General features: G+C 42.7%; 1 protein-coding gene and 1 pseudogene across 7 annotated transcripts in view; one reads left to right on the top strand and one right to left on the bottom strand.

Annotated features, from left to right (window-relative positions):
* The window catches only part of CNTROB (centrobin, centriole duplication and spindle assembly protein), a 29,260-nt gene extending 13,578 nt beyond the window's left edge, over positions 1-15,682 (top strand). For 5 of the 7 annotated variants that reach the window (XM_017639861.3, XM_017639860.3, XM_017639859.3 and 2 more), the window contains 10 exons: positions 9,432-9,565; positions 10,156-10,281; positions 10,494-10,656; positions 11,505-11,775; positions 12,966-13,102; positions 13,382-13,442; positions 13,614-13,784; positions 13,918-14,050; positions 14,879-14,951; positions 15,170-15,682. In XM_017639861.3, coding sequence (XP_017495350.3) covers positions 9,432-9,565; positions 10,156-10,281; positions 10,494-10,656; positions 11,505-11,775; positions 12,966-13,102; positions 13,382-13,442; positions 13,614-13,784; positions 13,918-14,050; positions 14,879-14,951; positions 15,170-15,295 — 1,395 coding nt within the window. In that variant the 3' untranslated portion in view covers positions 15,296-15,682. Of the gene's footprint in view, positions 1-9,431; positions 9,566-10,155; positions 10,282-10,493; positions 10,657-11,504; positions 11,776-11,868; positions 12,323-12,965; positions 13,103-13,381; positions 13,443-13,613; positions 13,785-13,917; positions 14,051-14,878; positions 14,952-15,169 lie in introns of those variants that run through there. The other 2 variants (XM_017639862.3, XR_012130502.1) reach the window with 2 other exon arrangements.
* Positions 7,562-9,425, bottom strand: LOC140849045 (M-phase phosphoprotein 6 pseudogene; annotated as a pseudogene).
* Positions 15,683-20,404: the final 4,722 nt, after the last annotated feature.

Raw genomic sequence — 20,404 nt, 5'->3', positions numbered from 1 at the left:
TTTGCTCTAGTTCACTGAATTTGTTTGTTTTTGATAGGGATTGCATTGAATCTGTAGATTGCTTTAGGCAGAATGGCTATTTTGACAATATTAATTCTTCCTATCCATGAGTACAGGATGTATATCCATTTATTGGTATCTTCTTTAATTTCTCTCATGAGTGTCTTGTAGTTTTCAAAGTATAGGTCTTTCACCTCTTCCATTAGGTTTATTCCTAGGTATTTTATCCTTTTTGATGTAATTGTGAATAGAATTGTTTTCCTGATTTCTCTTTCTGCTACTTCATTGTTAGTGTATAGGAATGCAACAGATTTTTGTGTATTAATTTTATATCCTGAAGCTTTGCTGAGTTCAGATATTAGATCTGTTAGTTTTGGAGTGGATTCTTTAGTGTTTTTTATGTACAATATCATGTCATCTGCAAACAGGGACATTTTAACTTCTTCCTTACCAATCTGGATGCCTTTTATTTCTTTGTGTTATCTGATTGCCATGGCGAGGACCTCCAGTACTATGTTGAGTGAAAGTGGAGAGAGTGGGCATCCTTGTCTTGCTCCTGATCTTAATAGACAAGCTTTCAGCTTCTCACTGTTAAGTATGATGTTGGCTGTAGGTTTGTCATATATGGCCTTTATTACGTTGAGGTACTTGCCCTCTATACCCATTTTGTTGAGAATTTTTATCATGAATGGATGTTGAATTTTATCAAATGCTTTTCTGGCATCTATAGAGATGATCATGTGGTTTTTGTCCTTTTTGTTGATATAGTGGATGATGTTGATGGATTTTCAAATGTTGTACCATCCTTGCATCCCTGGGATGAATCCCACTTGACCATGGTGTATGATCCTCTTGATGTATTTTTGAATTCGGTTTGCTAATATTTTGTTGAGTATTTTTGCATCTATGTTCATCAGGGATATTGGTCTGTAATTTTCTTTTATTGTGGTGTCTTTGCCTGGTTTTGATATTAGAGTGATACTGGCCTCATAGAATGAGTTTGGAAGTATTCCCTCCTCTTCTAATTTTTGGAAAACTTTAAGGAAGGTGGGTATTAGATCTTCACTAAATGTTTGATAAAATTCAGCTGTGAAGCCATCTTGCCATCTTGTCCAAGCGTTTTGTTCTTAGGTAGTTTTTGATTACCAGTTCAATTTCATTGCTGGTAATTGGTCTATTCAGATTTTCTGTTTCTTCCTGGGTCAGCTGTGGAAGGTTGTATTTTTCTAGGAAGTTGTCCATTTCTTCTAGGTTATCCAGTTTGTTAGCATATAGTTTTTCATAGTATTCTCTCATAATTCTTTGTATTTCTGTGGTGTCCATAGTGATTTTTTCCTTTCTCATTTCTGATTCTGTCTATGTGTGTAGACTCTTTTTTCTTAATAAGTCTGGCTAAGGGTTTATCTATTTTGTTTATTTTCTCCATGACCCAGCTCCTGCTTTCATCAATTCTTTCTATTGTTTTATTCTTCTCAATTTAATTTATTTCTGCTCTAATCTTTATTATGTCCCTCCTTCTATTGACTTTGGACCTCATTTGTTCTTCCTTTTCTAGTTTTGTTAATTGTGAGTTTAGATTGTTCATTTGGAATTGTTCTTCTTTCCTGAGGAAGGCCAGTATTGAAATATACTTCCCTCTTAGCATGCCTTCTCTGCATCCCACAGATTTTGCAGTTGAGTTGTCATTGTCATTTGTCTCCCTATATTGCTTGATCTCTGTTTTTATTTGGTCATTGATCCATTGATTTAGGAGCATGTTGTTAAGCCTCCATGTGTTTGTGGGCTTTTTCATTTTCTTTGAGTAATTTATTTCTAGTTTCATATCTTTGTGGTCTGAGAAGCTTGTTGGTACAATTTCAATCTTTTTGAATTTACTGAGGCTCTTTTTGTGGTCTAGTATATGATCTATTCTTGAACATGTTCCATGTGTAGTTGAGAAGAATGTGTATCCTGCTGCTTTTGGGTGGAGTGTTCTGGAGATGTCTGTTAGGTCCATCTGTTCTAATGCGTTATTCAGTGCCTCTGTCTCCTTACTTATTTTCTGTCTGGTTGATCTGTCCTTTGGAGCAAGTGGTGTGTTGAGGTCTCCTAAAATGAATGTATTGCATTCTATTTCCACCTTTAATACTGTTAGTATTTGTTTCACATATGTAGGTGATCCTGTGTTGGGTGCATAGATATTTATAATGGTTACATCCTCTTGTTGGACTGACCCCTTTATCATTATGTAATGTCCTTCTTTGTCTCTTGTGACCTTTGTTTTGAAGTCTATTTTGTCTGATACAAGTACTGCAACTCCTGCTTTTTTCTCCCTATTAGTTGCATGAAATATCTTTTTCCATCCCTTCACTTTTAGTCTGTGTATGTCTTTGGGTTTGAAGTGACTCACTTGTAGGCAGCATATAGACAGGTCTTGTTTTTTTATCCATTCAGTAATTCTCTGTCTTTTGATTGGTGCATTCAGACCATTGACATTTAGGTTGATTATCGATAGGTATGTAATTATTGCCATTGCAGGCTTTAGATTCTTTGTTACCAAAGTTTCAAGGCTAACTTCCTTTCTATTTAACAGTCTAATTTAACTTACTATGCTATTACAAACACAATCTAAAGGTTCTTTTTTTTTGTCCTCCTTTTTCTTCCTTCTCCATTCTTTATATTTTAGGTATCATATTCTATACTCTGTCTATCCCTTGACTGACTTTATGGGTAGTTGATTTGATTTTGATCTGTTTAGTAATTAATTGTTCTACTTTCTTTACTGTGGTTTTATTTCCTTTGGTGACAGCTAGTTTGCCTTAGGAACACTTCCATCTGTAGGAGTCCTGCCAAAATACAGCAGTTGCCTCCTCAAGGACACTTTCTATCCCTTTTTCTCTCTCTTCATCTTCTGGTATCCCTATAATGCAAATATTGTTCTGTTTGGATTGGCCACACAGTTCTTTAAATATTCTTTTATTCCTAGAGATCCTTTTTTCTCTTTGTGCCTCAGCTTCTATGTATTCCTCTCTTCTCTAATTTCTGTTCCATTTACCATCTCCTCCACTATATCTAATCTGCTTTTAAATCCCTCCATTGTGTTTTTCATTTCAGATATTGCATTCTTTACTGATTGAATCTCCATCCAGAATTCTTCCCTGAGTTCTTGAATATTTTTCTGTACCTCCATGAACATGTTTATGATTTTTATTTTGAAATCTCAGGAAGAGTGATGAGTTCAGTTTCACTTGGCCCTTTTTCTGGTGTTTGTGGGATTTTGGTTTGAATCAGGTTCCTTTGACATTTCATATTTGTATGTGGTACTCTAGTGCCCAGAAGCTCTACTCTGTGGAGCTGCTCAGCCCCTGCAGTGATGTCAGGGTCACAGGAGAGTGGCGCTGGTGCCTGGGGGGAGGAAAGAGCTGTTTCCTGCTTCCCGGCTGTTGTGCCTGTCTCCACTGCCAGGACCAGTGGACTGTACACACAGGTGTAAACCTCTATGCTTTGAATTTGTAGCTGCCTTAGATGGGGCCTCCCTCTGACTGGCCTGATGCCATGGCAGGGCTGCTGGTTTGTGAGCCAGTGCGGACCAGCAGGGCAGAAGGCACAGAAGGCTGCGTAACACAGTGGGGGGGCCTTGGAGTTGGTAGCCAGCCAGGGGGATGGAGCATCTGAAGCTCCTGAAATTTCCCAACCTGCTGAGCACAGTGCTTCTGGACAATTTTGCACACCTGTCCTTCCTTCTGAGCAGTAAATTCTGTGCAATCCTTGCCACTTTAGCAGCCCTCTCACTGTTAGGAAGTCTCTCAGACTTCCCGCCTTTCTTTTGTCCCAGAGCAGCCGGATGTGAATCCCTGTTTTCCACAAGTGGCTGGCATCTCAGGCTCTCCAAGTATTCTGCTTGTCTTAGCTCTCCAACCCCACTTATCTCCAGAGCACCATGCAATGTAGATTCGGGCTCCCAGAGTAGATCTCCAGGGCTGGGTGTTCAGCAGTCCTAGGCCTCCACACCATCCTCTCTCAGTTTCTCTTCCTCCCACCTGTGAGCTGGGGTGGGGGAAGGGCTTGGGTCCCACTGGATCATGGATTTGGTATGTTACCCTGTTCCGTGAGGTCTGTTCTTTTCTCCAGGTGTATGCAGTATGGCGCAGCCTTCTTTCCTATTGTTATTTCAGGATTAGTTGTATTATTATATTTTCATATTGTATGTGGTTTTGGGAGGAGGCCTCTGTCTCACCTCTCACACTGACATCTTTAATCCTCTTAAATCATTAACTTCTCCTCATCTGGCATCCGATCCTTGAAGTCAGCCATCTTGGGCTACTCTCAACAGAGATTTTCTTTAATTTCTGGGTGCACCCCCCAAAAAAATGTATTTGTCTTTTTAAATCTTTTGATAGATGCTACCAGGAAGCCTCTTCAATTCAAGGGGCTCAATTGCCTTCTCTGGTTCCTCAGGAAACTAAAACACACAACCCCACATTTTTGGAGGATAAGGTCCTTAATGCCCACCTTGTTTCAGCCAGCTACCCTAGTAATGCATGCTGCCACTTCCACAGTTGTGGTGGGGCAGAGGGCAAGGGAATGGTAGCGGGTTCACGTGCTGGGCTCTCTCGCGAAGTTCAGCCTTTCTGTTCATCAGGCACTCTTCTGGTTGCTTGAAGTGTCTGAGCAGGTTCCAGAATTCTCATATAGTTTATTGTGATTCTGATAGTTTTTTTTCACCAACTTAATGGTTATTTCCATAGAAGGACTAACCCCCCACAATTTTCTACTTCACCATTTTCTGTGACATCACTGCATTTTTAAAATTCTATTAAAAAAATTTTTAGTAAAAAAACCCATAAAACATTATTAACATTGTTTCATAAAGTCAATATTCATTTAGAGATATCCAGATAATTTACTACTTTATTTGCTCTTCCTATGAACTCAGACTTCCCATCTGGGATCTTCTTTTGGTGGCAAAAATCTCTTATTTATTTATTTGTTTTAGTTGGAAAGTATCTTTATTTCACACTCATTTTTTTTCTGATTACCCCTATTTATTAACCCATTATTAATAATTATTATTTATTCATGGTAGGCACTTGGTTTATCTAAATATATCTGCACGAATGTCTTGTTCTCCTGCCCTGGACATCTTTTTGTTTTTTCACACTCATTTTTACAGTAGTTCCTGAGTGTAGAATTCTCAGTTGGCAGTTATTTCAACATACTGAAAATATCATTCCAGCTTCCATTATTGCTGATAATATCAATTCTCAATGACTGGATCAAGGTAGACTTCCCAGATAACTTTAAAAATATTTTTAAGATATAAAAATTACTTTGTAGTGCAAGTTCTGATAATACAGAAATAAAAAGCATTGGTTGCCTTCTTTTATCCCACTGTGTGTGGCCTCTCAGAACCTTTCCGTATTTGAGTTTATGGGTTGGTGCTTTTAAAAAAATGCATTCTCTGCATTTTATTGTTATTTTACCTCATGTATCATAGACATCTTTCCACATCAATAATGTATAGATATATGTCAATATTTTTAAGGATTATGTAATGTTGCAAAGATGAATGAGTAATAGATTCCTTAAGCATTTTCCTTTTGATGAGAAATTTACACTGGTGCCAATTTTTTTCCCTGTTAAAAATAGTGCTGTAGTGCAGTAATTCACAATCACAATATAAGTTGGTCACGGGAGGGTAGTACAGCATGGAGAATATAGTCAATGATTCTGTAACATCTTATTATATGGTACATAGTAACCACAATAGAGGGGGTAAGGATTGAATAATATGGGTAACTGTTGAACCACTGTACTGTATATTTGAAACCAACATAAGATTGTATATCAATGATACTTTAATTTAAAAAAAACAGGAAAAGAATTCCTATTTCTCCTTTGCTCCAAGTTTTTTTTTCAATAACGAATCATTTTATAATTTTATCAAATACTTTTCCTGTGTTTGAGATACTAAAATGATTTTCCTATTTTAAAAAAATGATGCTGCAGTGAACATCATTGTACATGAATCTTTGGCACCTCTTCTGCAGGATAGATTCCTTAAAGTGGAATTGCTGGTTCAAACAGAGTATATGTTAAGTTTTTTTCATTAAAAGAATTTATGTAGTGAGATATCTAAAGTAGTCAAAATCGTGAAAATAGAAAGTAGAGATTGTCAGGGGCTTGGGAAGGAAAAGAGAGTTGTTGTTCAGTGGGTATAAAGTTTCAGTTTTACAAGATGAAAAGTTCTAGAGATCTGCACAAAAATGTGAATGTAATTGCTATTACTCAACTGTATGCTTAAAAATGACTAAAAAGGCATTTTTGTATTATGTGTTTTTACCACAGTTTTTTTTTGTAGATAATTATTTTTTATTGAAGGTAGTTGACACACAGTATTACATTAGTTTCAGGTGTACAACACAGTGATTCAACATTTATATACATGATAATTCTAGGTACCAGCTATCACCATACCAAGTTGTTACAATATTTTGACTATATTCCTTATGCTATGCATTACATCCCGGTTACTTATTTATTTTACAATTGGAAGTGTGTACTTTTTTTTTTTTTTTTTGTGAGGGCATCTCTCCTATTTATTGATCAAATGGTTGTTAACAACAATAAGATTCCGTATAGGAAAGTCAATGCTCAATGCACAATCATTAATCCACCCCAAGCCTAATTTTCATCAGTCTCCAATCTTCTGAAGCATAATGAACAAGTTCTTACATGGGGAACAAATTCTTACATAGTGAAAAAGTTACATGGTGAACAGTATAAGGGCAGTCATCACAGAAACTTTCGGTTTTGATCATGCATTATGAACTATAAACAATCAGTCCAAATATGAATATTCGTTTGATTTTTATACTTGATTTATATGTGGATACCACATTTCTCTCTTTATTATTATTATTTTTAATAATTTACCACAATTTTTAAAAATTAAAAACTAGTCTAGACCACTCAAGGAGTTTAGTATGATTGAAACCTCTTTGGGGACATGAGGCAGATGGGTTGTGGGAGATTGTAAGGGGTCTCGTGAGCCATTTTAAGCAGCTAGAACTTTATTCTTTAGGCAGTGGAGGCATATGAAAAGTTTAAAATGAGGGAATAAACTGAACATATTTGTATTTTAGAATATGCACTCAGGCACAAAGTGGAAGATCTATTGGGACCAAAATGGGGGTGGATGGAGGGTGGAATAGAGGCAGGGAGATCAATTAGATTTGCAATAGTACTGACTTAATGTAGTGGTGAGTGGAGGGGTAAATTCAGAGAGAAGTTAAGGAAGGAGAATGGAGTGACCAGTTGGAAGCTGGTAAAAAGGTGAGGGGTCAAGGTCAAGGACAAGGGGTTCTGCTAGCTTGGGTTTTCAGTGAAGAGTGGTGCCCTTAACCAAGGGAAGAAATGTATTAAGAGAAGGCTTGAGAATAAAAAAATGAAATGAGCTCAATTTTGGTTGTGTTCTATTTGAGGTGTATCCAAATAGAGCTATTCAGTAGGTTTCTGGGTATATTGGCTTTAAAGCTTGGAAGAAAGGCCCAGGCTAATGAGAGAGGTTTAGACAGCATTTTTTTATATGAAAACATGTTTATTACATAAATTTTTTTTTAATTTAAGTCTTTAAACAAAAAGCCCTAATTCCACAATGGACAATGACTTGCTAGCATGCTAATACTTCAGGCTGGACAGGCATGTTTGTTCTTGATGAATTTGCATATAATAAATTCTTGTGACATTTTATTCCCAAACATATGTGTAAATTGGCTAGACATGATAACTAATTAAAAATAAAATATACACATAATGGCAACTTAAACAATAGCTCTTAATTTATATGCATCAATTCAAGGTCAGTGACTGCAGAGCTCTATTTTTTAAAATCTGAGGTAAAAAATCTTTAGGAAGCAACCATGTGCCTATCTACATTGAAGATCAAGGCTAAAAATCCATTCTTGATGACCACTAAAGTAAAAGATGTGTAACATCCATTACATATCTGTTTCAAAACAGCATGTTTCTAATATTATACATTTCTTTACAAGTGAACATTATAATATTAGCAACTAAAGAGAAAGCATCAGAACGCATTTCAAAATTTGCTAACTCACAAAGAGACCCTGAGCTGCCTTGTAAGGCATCCATTTTAATCTTGGGGCTTTAAGAACATCTTCTTTGCTGTAACTGGTTTTATGTTTCTGTTTTCATCTTCGTAATTGGCATGGTCTCTTTTTCTGGCAACCTTTTTTTCAAATTGTCCCCACCAAGGTCTCACATCTCTAGCCATTTCTTCATCTGAGACGTCAAGCTCCACTGTTTCATCTTCAGCTGCCTTTGCTTTGTTCTTAGCATTCTTCTGAAGCATTAATTCCTCAACCTCAGGATTAAATCCTCTGAATGACATTCTTCCATAGAGAAGATCTTCACATAACAAGAAACTCTGCTCTTCTCTCATGAAACTCTCTTTCTCTTTAAGCTCTGGCAAGTCCAAGTACCAGTGCTCTTCACTAATGATTTTCTTTCTTCTTCTTCCAGTTGTTTCTTGGTTTCTGAGTCCAGTCTCCTCTGCATGAACTTCATGCGCAGTAGGTTCTTGGACAACTTAGTCTTGGTGCTTGGCCGCCATGCTGGCTCTCTAGACAGCATTTTAAGATATAAACGTAGCAGAACACATGGCCTAAATAACAGACATTAATTAGACTCAAGTAAAAGCATCAGTGACCCAGAATGTGTGTGTGTGGTCAAAAAGAAGGCTGAAGACATAACTCAAGGAAGCATTCAACTTTTATGGGCAGTTGGAGGAAGAGAAGTTAGCTGAGGCCGAGGAGCAGTCAGGCAGAATGAGCTCCCAGAGCTTGTGGTATTCAGGGAGCTTAGGGAAAACTGGTTTTAGAAGGAAAGAGTGACGTAGGTGGGGTTGTTGCAGTGAGATTGCATAGACTGAAAAATAACCACTATGGGATTTAGAAATTTACTTCTTTCTCAAGTACTGTAAGAGGAAATGAGATTTTGGTGAGCTGAAGAAGGAGTGTGATGTGAGAAAATAAAGGCAGCGATACAGACTGATACTGCTTTTGGAGGAAGGGATGCTGGCACCGCACACCTGCTGGGTCCCAGTGCTGTACTGGGAACACCATGTGTGTCATCTCAGGCACGCACAGCAGATCTGATTGTTCTGCCTAATGCTGCTCCTGGCTAAAAATATATATATATAATTCTTTTGTCCAAAGTCATTTTTACTTTCGTGTATGTATAAAGTGAATACCTCCTGGATTAATAAGAAAAGGGAACCTCTTTCACTCCTTGTAGAAAAATTCTTGTTCTTCATCCCTTAGGCACATGAGGGGCAATTTGGTACCTGGATTTTTTGTCCACCTTATATCCTCTATCCTCCTCTAAGCCCAGACAGAACTGAGCAGTTGCCCCACCTCCTTTTCTCCCAGGCCCGGTTTGAAAGCCAGCGGATCCAGCTGGAGTCGGAGCTGGCTGTGCAGCTGGAGCAGCGGGTGACAGAGCGGCTGGTGCAGGCTCAGGAGAGCAGCTTGCGGCAAGCAGCCTCCCTGAGGGAGCAGCACAGGTACTGGGGCCTTACCGGATCAGCAGGTGCTGTAAGTGCACTGCCCATGTCCTCCCAGTCCCTTTGCTATTCCCCAGCACACTGCCCCGTCCTGGACCTACATCTCCCTGTGGGAGAGCTGCCTGCAGGCACACGTGGAAAGCCAGAGTGCCTGAGAATTTTCATCCCATAGGGAGAGCCCTTAACCAATAACTGAGGGGTGCAGGAAGATATCTTCCCAGCCTTCTGGTCCTGATGGGGACAATGCTGAGGTCTGACCTGTACCATCTCCAGAGTGGCCGTGGGACTGAGCTTCCTCCTCATCCCACTCCCACTTCCCTTTATCCCCATGCCTCTACCAATTTTTTCCAGAAATGCTTTGTAAGTGAATCACCTTCTCATGAATCCTCATCTCAGTCTGTTGCTGGGGAAGTCATCCCAAGACACCAGCTCTGCCCTTCCCTCTGCTGAGCCCACCTGTGGGGTGGCAGGGCTGCCCGGCTGTCTCACTCTCTCATGCACACAGTCTGGCTTTTCCTCATTGGATTCCTCCTTCTGTCTCTAGACTCAGTCACCTGAGGCTCTCAGACCTTCTCACCTGTGTCCCTCAGGAAACAGCTGCAGGACCTGAATGGCCAGCACCAGCAGGAATTATCCACCCAGTTGGCTCAGTTCAAGGTGGAGATGGTGGAACGAGAGGAAAGGCAGCAGCAGGTGGCTCAGGACTATGAGCTCAGGTAGCTCCCTGGGTGACCCTTCTGTGCTTCATGGTCTCTCCTGTGGCAGACCCAAGCTGGGAAGAGTGAAGGGCTGCTCCCATGGCACCCCTGTCCTCTTCTGCACTGGCTCCAGCTCCTTCCAGAAGTTTGGATTCCATTCTGACTCTTCTTACTTTCCAAGCCTCTGCTCCCTCAGAAGCCCTGTATCACCTCTCCCATCTTCTCTTCAGACTGGCCCGGGAGCAAGCACGCACCCGTGAACTGCAGAGTGGCAACCAGCAGCTGGAGGCACAGCAGGCAGAGCTGGTAGAGCGGCTTCAAGCCATGCTGCAGGCCCACTGGGAGGAGGCCAGCCACCTGCTCAGCGCCAGCACCCTGCCTGCTAACCCCCCGGTAGGCATTGCCTTTTGGACTAAGCTGCTCCAGGTTGTGTTAAGATGCCTTCTGTGGAAAACCAGCTCCCTCCCAAGGGAAGTCCTAAGCTCAGTTCTTGGGACCTGCATTAGAAAAATAAATCTGTGGATTTGCCTAAAAAATAACTGTCTCATCAAAAGAAATGTTTTTACTGTGGCCACTGCTCACCCAGGCCAGCTGCACTGCATTGGGTGTAACTCTGTTTTTTTGATGACTAGTAGGTGGTACTAGTTTTGCAGAACGGCAGCTGAATTGATGATGATGGTAAGGGCCAAAAGTTCTTGCTCCTAGAGGAGGATGAGAAGTCTTACCTTTAGCCCTTCTTATGTTGGCATCTCCTACTTCTAATTATTAGATTTTTATTATTAGCTAAAATATTTTTTGGAATAGATAATAATATGTGCATATTTTTTAAAGTCCAAACAGTTCAGAAAGGTTTACAGTGAGGGGTAATCTCCGTCCTGTCCTACTGCCTTGGTCCCCCAGTACTCTCCCCAGAAGCAGCCAAGCCCCTGTTGCTGGTGTCTTGAGTGCTCCCATCCCAAAGGGTAACCACCTTCTATGCATGGTTGTCTCCAGTATTTTGGTTCTACAGGCAGTGCTTCAGTAGATACCATTAACATATGTCTTTGTGAAAGTATATCTGTAAGATTTCTGCAAATGGAATGTAAGGTCAAAAATAAGCTTTTTAAAGTTTGATAGAAATTTGGTAGATGTTACCAAAGCTCCTTTTGAGGACATTCTACTAATCTGTAATCTTAAATGTCTGTATCATGTCTTGTCTCCTTAAATGCACTGGGCTTTGATCCTTTTTTCTGCCTCTCTAGGTAGGTACCCAGGTTCCTACTACCAGCGATTCCAGCCCGGGGCCTCAGGAAGCAGAGAAGGGGGAGAGGAGGATCTGGACTGTGCCGCCCGTGGCTGTGGCCCTAAAGCCTGTATTGCAGCAGAGCAGGGAAGCAAGAGAGGAGCCGCCAGGAGTGCTGCCTGTTCTCTGCAGCCCCTCCCCAGACCTTAGCCTCCTGCTGGGCCCCAGCTTCCAGAGCCAGCATTCCTTCCAGCCCCTGGAGCCAAAGCCCGATCTGACGTCATCCTCAGGTAGATGGGGTAGAAGTCACTGTGCTTCCCTTACATGTTTTACCTGTCACTTGGCTTCCTTTCCATCTATGACTTGAGCATTTATTTTCCCAGACGTCTTAGTGACCATAAATGGCAAGAACCAGAAATCCGCAGAAGTTGGTTGGCATGAAGGAAGTGAGAGCTCACAGCAATGTGACATAGCTGGGCTTCAGGAGAGCTGGAGTTGGAATGGGAGGCACCATCTGGCTACTCTTGGGCCCCCACAGGCTCTTGACTTGGCCTCTCCCTGCACACTTGCTTCTTTCCCCTGGTAGACCAGCACCCTCTCTCACTCAGGTTCTTGCTCCCATAACTTTCTCTTGCACATGGTTTTGACCAGCTATGACACTGGCTCTGGACAACCTTATAGAGACATTGGTGTCTCTGTTTTTTAGGTCCAGTTTAAAGAGAGTTGGGTTGGTAACCACCCCTTGGATTGGCTGACCTTGAGTGTGGTGGCTACCCCTGGCTTCGCCAGCTGTGACTTGGGGTGGTGGAAGTGCTCTTTGCAAACATGACAACCCAGGTTGAGTTAAAAATAAGAGATGTATTGATTAGCATGTATAAGGTTGGGGGGGGCATAGGGAGGGATGTGCAACACAGAGAAGACAAGTAATGATTCTACAGCATCTTACTACGCTGATGGACAGTGACTAGTGGGGTATGTGGGGGGGACTTGGTGAAGGGGGGAGCCTAGTGAACAATGTTCTTCATGTAATTGTAGATTAATGGTAATAAAATGAATAAAATAATAATAATAATAAAATAAGGGATGTATTATATTACAATTTTAAATTAAACAATGATGTAGTAATAATAAAAAGAATGAAGGCATGCTGATGAAGATCAGAACATGTCTGTTATCCTAAACCATTCTGTATATTGGCTTCTGTTCTTTGGGAAGTTTATGGTGGTAAGGTGGTAATTATTTAGAGCTTGAGCACCACAGCTTTCCCCTTCTATCTGCACTTCTTAGAATTCAGCTATGCCATCTCTCAGTCACTATCAACCATTCTCTCTTCAGCTGTTTTAAACTTTCATTATCTTCTTCTAGTTACCTGTCCCTCTTACATTTAATGGGCCCCTTCTGGGCATTTGCCAAGTTGATTTGTAGAGGAATCCCTCATGCTACAACACACAACACATCACTCACCTGTTTCACTTTTCAGCTGGGGCCTTCCACCCTAATCACAGGGCAGAACGGCCATTCCCTGAGGAAGATGCTAGATCCGATGGGGATGGCTTCCTAAAGCAAGGGCTGCTGCCCCCTGCGCAGCTGGAGGGCCTCAAGCATTTTTTGCACCAGGTAAGAGAGGACCCACACATCCCACCTAAATTTCTTCTCCCATTCCTCATTTCTGTTTTTTGTTCTAGGAGTCCAGGACTCTGGTGTCATCCCCCTTTTAGGTCTAACACTTTTCATCAGCCTCTCCCTCTCCCAGTCTGTCTGATTCCTATCCAGAAGTCCCTTCTGGAACTTAGGTGACCAGCCGTAGCTCTTACTTCCCTAGCCTCTGTTTCCCTCAGATGCCTAGGTCTCTTCCTGTACCGGTCCTCAGGGAACTCTTCTGTCTTGCTCCCCCAGCTGCTGGAGACAGTGCCCCAGAGCCACGAGAACACCTCTGTTGACCTGCCTCCTAAGTCTGGTGAGTGCCAACTCTGAAGAAGGTTGGGGCTGGGCCTGGAGAGCAGGGTGGTTATCTGGGATGAATTTTTAGGGTCTGGCAAAAGTGATAAAGCCTCATGCCGGCTAAGTGGTAGAACTTGCTTGGGTTTTGCCCCATTTCCGGATTCTTGGATCCCTTTCCTTTTGCTAGGTCCTCTGACCATCCCATCTTGGGAGGAAGCCTCTCGAGTGCCACACCTCCCACCCCCCGTCCATAAAACTAAAGTGCCCTTAGCCATGGCATCTAGTCTTTTCCGTGTCCATGAGCTCCCCTCAACCCAGTCACAGAGCAGTGGCCCTGGAGATAGCTCCCCAGAGAGAGGTAAGCCAGTCATGGTTCGTCAGGGGATGATGAGGGGGGGGTCGTGGCTGTGGAGTGAGCACCTGGAACTCAGATGGGTCAAGGGCTGGGGAGAGGGGCCCCAGGATGACAGCAGGGCTGATATGTCCCTCAGGTGGAGATGGGCTCGCATCCCCCAGGCAGCTGGCGGAGGTGTCTCAGCTCTTACGTCTCTACCAGGCACGGGGCTGGGGGCCGCTGCCTGCCGAGGACCTGTTGCTCTACCTGAAGAGGCTGGAACGCAGCGGGTACCAGTGCTGAGGGGAGGGAAGAAGGGCTAGGAACATGGACTCTGTGCTGTGGGCAGGAACTGGAGCAGGCAGGGAAGAGGGTGTGTGTGTGTGTGTGTGTGTGTGTGTGTGTGTGTGTGTGTGTGTGTGTGTGTGTGTGTGTGTGTGTGTGTGTGTGTGTGTGTGTGTGTGTGTGTGTGTGTGTTGTCCACTGAGAGAGTCTTGTGTGTGTGTGTGTGTGTGTGTGTGTGTGTTGTCCACTGAGAGAGTCTTGTGTGTGTGTGTGTGTGTGTGTGTGTGTTGTCCACTGAGAGAGTCTTGTGTGTGTGTGTGTGTGTGTGTGTGTGTGTTGTCCACTGAGAGAGTCTTGTGTGTGTGTGTGTGTGTGTGTGTGTGTGTGTATGTTGTCCACTGAGAGAGTCTTGTGTGTGTGTGTGTGTGTGTGTGTGTGTGTGTGTGTTGTCCACTGAGAGAGTCTTTTGTCCCTATGTACGATGTGGGCCAGCAAATCTCCCTCTCCTCCCACTGTCTCTCACTGCTCCCCACCTTCAGTTTCTTTCTTCTTTTCTACTTGTTTTCTTCACTTCTAAAATAAAATCCCTTCTCCTTGTCTCTCTACCTTAGTTTTTTCCTCTTTCCCCTGAATCTCAGAACTCAGAATCCTAGGGTCGTGACTCATGGTGTAAGTCAGTATTTGGTTCTCCTAATGTCTCCTTCTATTTGATTCCCAGGTCTGTCTTGTTTGTTCTTATTCTTAAGAGGCAGAATTGGGGAGTAGCTCTTTGATCCAGTGTTGGGGAGTGGGGGGAACAGCTCCCCATTCTCATCCCTCGGTTTGTGTGGCAGGACGGACAGCCAAGGGGATAACGTCCCCAGAAGGAACACAGACTCCCGCCTGGATGAGATGCCCCGGAAAGAGGTGACGGGAGCAGGGAGGGGCAAGGGGCGGAAGAGTTCTCACCGGGGCTCCGTGCCCTGTACCTGACCCCTCCAATTCTGGTTCCTGCATTCTGTGGCATGAACTTTCCCCTTTGCTGGTTGAATCTGGCCCTCTCCCTGCACGGCGTCTTTCCTCAGTGGTGGGGGGTTGAAAGACCACTGAGCTGACTTTTTCTTCTCTTTTCCCTTAACTCTCAGATTCCCTCCCAGCCTCTCCCTCGCCGCCTCACCACAGCCCCTAAGACTGAAAAACCTCCAGCACGCAAGAAAAGTGGGCACCCTGCCCCTCCTGGCATGAGAAGCCGGGGGGGCGTCTGGAGATAAGCCCCTTGCCCTTTCTCTTCTCCTTTGTTCTTGCTATTTTAACAAATGCTCAATAGTCTGTATTGGAGTCTCTGACTCCAGAATTTGAAAAACAGAGGTTTTAGAAGAAACTATGGTATAAAAAAAACCTTTTTTATTCTGTTAGAGTATGTTTTTTGTATGTTATATGTTTCTGTTTTATATTCTATGGAAAAAGACATGAATGCTGTGAAGGAAAGATGGTCTGTGGCCAGGTTCAAGGGTAAAACCTGAAGTGATTAGCTCTGACTGGTCGTGGAATTTTGGGTAATATTTATTTTCTTCTTTATACATTTCTGTACTTTCCAAATTTTATAAAATGAGTGTCAGTTAATAATCAGAAAAAAATAAACTTGTAATAAAGAAGTAAATTATTGTGTACAGAGTATGAGTAAACATTTGATTACTCGGGAGTTTCTCTTTAAGAGCAGATAATTCTTTCAGACTTTCAGTGTGATGCTGATCGACATACTCTGCCCGGGTCAGCAGACGTAGTCTGCCTGCAAGCTTCAGTCTTATGCTCTAAAGCATGGATAAAAGACTCGAATGCTGACAAGGAAAACAAGCCATGATTACAAAAACCTCCATCCTGGTATTCACCCAAATAACAAAGCAGCGTCAGAGAAGGGACATGTACGTGAAGCTGAAGGAGGCTCCAACGTCATAGCACAGACACTGAGAAACACGTGGAAGAATGTAATTGCCCTGAAGGGTAAATATGCCCTGGGACCCACACACCCCAGCTTTCCAGCTCTGGAGTGCAGCGCAGTGAGGATGGTAAGCATAGTCCCGAAGGGCCTGGGCCTAGGCGGGTGTTTGCGAGACAGAGCTCGCTCGATTCTGCGAGGAGGGTGAGGCCTTTCTGTTTGCTCCTAAGTTACTCAGTCAGCTCCAGAATAGACATGGTAGACTATAGATGCACACAGTGTTCCCTTTTACTTTTTTTTTTCAAGAAAGAATTCCCAAGCAGGTCGAGCAGGCACAAGCAAAGAGTAGTTTAATAAAGCAAAGGACACACTCAAGGAGGGAGTGTGGACCTGCTCCAGAGGTGAGCAGCGCCCTCGGTGTTTTATTTATAAATGTCTAGCTCTTCCACCGGCTCTAACTCTAGCCCCTTGGGGGCGGGGGCGGGGGTCAGAGGAATAAAAGTAAACACGCAGGACCAGCAAGTGTGCGGGCTCTCCTGCCCTGACTGGCCAGCACAGCTTGGTCCTCGGGCTTGCTAGGGCTTCTCCCTCCGGCAGAGAAGCAAAAGGCAAACTCAGGCAGGAGTACCAGGCTCAGGGGGCCTTGAGCCCCTGTGGAAATGTTTACTTGTGTATTTTTTAGCTCAAGTGCGTAAAATTGACCAAACTCTGTGACTGATGGCACAGTGTCATTGTTGGTAGGAGAGAGTTTAATTCCATTTTTAAAAGATGGTAAAGTGAACAGCCAGCCTATCTCATTATCTTGGGTTCCAACCCGCCACTATCAGTCAACATGCCCTACGTTTTTCTTGACATGAAGGACAGTCAGGAGAATTTACCAACTCCAGGACAAAATCAGGAAAGGGCACGGTGCTGACTTCACCATTTTGAGAGCTAATTATAGTAAGACAACTTTGATTTAAAAAAAAAATATTGTACCCACATCAAAGTTTGTTTCTTCATTAAAGACCATTAGGAGGCTCGAGAGGGGGCAAAAACCTACAGACAAGCAGCCTCCCACTTTTTCCTTCCACAATCATCCTGGGATTATTCTGAGAGGGGAAAAAAAATGAAAGATCTGGGGGCTCTGTAAACATCCACAGGCTGAGTCGGCAGGTGCGGCCACTCAGCTCAGGTTTCACTTGGTGTGGACGGGGTGTGATGTGGGCCTTCGTCTCCTGAGAACTCCTGCAGCCCCTTGGGGTGGGGCGGCTAAAGGTTCTGGTGGTGGGATATATTTGGGTGAACACTAAGCTGCTTTAACAAGGAAACCCAATGGTACAATGGCTGTGGACAAAATTTATTTCCCTGGTAATAGAACAGAGCAGTGGGTGGCCCTTCTCCTCACTGGTCACCTAAGGTCTCAGCTTTGTTCTTCACTCTGGTTCAATCTACTAGCCCCTCGATCAGTGTCATTATTTGTGTGGTGGAAGCAAGATCATTGTCATGTAGGACTCCCAGCTGGCAAGAAGGGGAAAAGCCATGTCCTGTGTCTTAAGGTCCATACTTCGAAATGCCACACATCAGTTGTGCTCATATTTCATTGGGAAGACCGTGGTCACCTGGCCACATCTGACTGCGAGTATAGCCTGGCTGGCTGCCATAAGTATGCAGCTATAACTATTATTACATAAGAACTTAGGAAGAAGGAAAGAATGGACCTGGATGGACAACTAGCAGCCTGTCCTACAGACAGTGAGACCTCCTGAGAGAAACTGAACAGTAATGATTGCTGAGGAATCCGTTCTGGTAGTCATTGCCTAACTGTGGATAAGGAGAGGACATGCTGGACATGTGTAAATTAGTCCACGAATGTCAGGTTGTCACTTAGGAGGTGGAGCAATAGAAACTACATAAGCCCTGTGGGTGGGAGATCCAAGAGAGGCTAGGTAGACCACTTTGGGAAACGTTTTGGCATTACCGAATAAATGTAATGATACCCACACTGAACGACACAGTGAATCCATCCCTAAAGATGTGCCCTGGAAAAAAACTTGCCCTTGTGTGCACCCGCAGACAAGTGTCAGAACGTCATAGCAGAAACCTGCGTATAATTCAATGTCCAACAGTGGGAGAGTCATATAATAAAATACCATACAGCAGTATTAATGGATGAGCTAAAGCTACATGCATCAATACAGATGAATTTCACAAACATAATGTTGAGAGGAAAAACCAGATTGCAGGAGAAAATATACAGTACTCTATTTCTGTAAAGTCAGAAAATAAGCACAGGACAGTCCTGAGTAGGGAGGGGTGGGAGCTCTCACAGGGGTGGCCTGGCTCAGTGTTGGAGGTGAGAGCAAGGCCCTGGGCAGGATGGCCTGGCGAGGTGTCGGAGCATCGGTGGGGTGAGACAGGGCTTCTGTGCAAGGGAGGATGAGGCAGGAAGATTATTACATATGGGGGATTGATCAAATATGTAAATATGAATAATGTAGGCTAGGTTTCTCACTATTAGAGGAAGGATTTACAAATATGGAAAGAGGGAAAATGAACTCTGTGGTGTTGGATTAGAATTGAATGCATCACTGTGGTCTCCTGGTCTTACATATAACAGAGAAATACAGAAATACATATAGATGCCAATTGGCATATTACATATGTTCACATATTCCCTTGCAACATCCCTGTATTAGTTTCCTAGGACTGCTCTAGTAAATGTCCACAAACTGGGTGGCATTACCCAACAGAGATTTACTTCCCCAGATCTGGAGTCTGAAATCTAGGTGTGGCAGGGCCATGTTCTCTGAGGCTCTGGGAGGCTACGTCGTTGCCCTTCTAGCTTCTTGGTTACCTGTGATCCTTGATGTTCCTTGGCTTGTGGACACATCACTCCAGTCTCTACCTCTTTTGTTACGTGGTGTTTGCTCTGTCTGTCCTCCTGTGTCTCTGCATGGCCTTCTTATTAGGACACCAGTCATTGGATTGGGGGTCTGCCCGAGTCCAGGCTGACTGTATCTTAACTGATCACATTTGCAAAGGCCCTGTTTCCAAACAAGGTCATATTCAGAGGTACTGGGAGTTAGGATCTCAACATACCTTTTAGGGGAACACTTTCAACCCATAATAACCCCATTAACAATGAATACACCGAGCTTTCAGCTCTTGCCTTCTAGATGCCATTCTTTACTAGAAAGGAACCAGGGCTCCTTGGAGAAATGGCAGATTCCAGGTCCAGTTCAAGGAAAGTACAAGACAAACCTAGAAAAAAATCTTGAGGCAGAAGATGTGCTCATAGGACATTGGGGACATGGCAAAATACAGAAGCTGGTTCTACTGCCTCTGCAATTTGAGTATTGAAATAATTATATGAAGGGATTGTAATCTACTGAATAAAATCATGAGTTCATACAAATATAAATAAATAAATTGTAAGTTTGATGAGGTACAGGATTTTTACAGAGTTTTAAAATACATCCCACAAAATACTGATTACAATGGGGAAAAGTGTAACTTTACAGTAGAGACTTCCGGCTGAACCACCTTGATCAAGTGATCAAAGTGGACATCGTAATAATGAGTCAAATCTAAATCGTGTTCCACCTGATAGGATGCAAGGAAAATACAGCGTTTGTGAGATCTTGCCAAAGATCCATATCCCAACTTTAACCATGAAGAAACCTCAAATAAACCCTAACTGAGGAACACTCGACAAAATTATTGGCGTATTATTTTCAAAATTGTCAAGGTCATAAAAGTTAAGAAAGGACCAAAGTTAACTACCAAGACATGAAACTCAAAGCAGCACGTGATCCTGAACTGAGCCATTTTGCTCTAGTGAACTTTACTGGGACAGCTGATGAAACTTGAAAATAACTGAGGATTAGATGGTAGTGATAGACCACTGCTAATTTCATGATTTTGATGTTTGTATTGTAATATAGAAGAACCTCCTTGCTTGCAGGAAATCAGACACTAAAGCATTTGGAGGCAATGAGGCCTCCTGTTGACAACTTGCTCTCAAATGGTTCAGGGGGAAAAAATATTATTTGTATAGTACTTGCTACTTTTCTGTAAAGTTTGAAATTGTTTTTTAAAAACCAGTATGTTCAAATCCAACAGGATAAATTTTTTAAATGCCATTTATGTAGCATTAAATACCTAGGGATAAATGTAAGGAGAGACAAGCAAAACTTCAATAGAGGAAAAAACGGAGGCAAAAATAAATCTTATACTACTTAGGAATAACTACCTTGTGCGATAAAATGAAAAAGGAAACAATATACACCAAATTCAGATAGTATTAACCCCAGGGGTCTGGGGGAAGGTGATGTGATCAGGACACAAGAGCTTCAGGGCCTTGGTGATAATCCATTTCTTCAACTGACTGGTGATCACAAAGGTGTTTGTTTATACTTACATATTTCACATATTTTTTTCTCCTATCAAATATTTCAAAGTA

The sequence above is a fragment of the Manis javanica genome, chromosome 4 (assembly GCF_040802235.1).
Source record: "Manis javanica isolate MJ-LG chromosome 4, MJ_LKY, whole genome shotgun sequence".
Classification (NCBI taxonomy): domain Eukaryota; kingdom Metazoa; phylum Chordata; class Mammalia; order Pholidota; family Manidae; genus Manis; species Manis javanica.
This window is presented reverse-complemented; position numbering and strand designations above follow the sequence as displayed.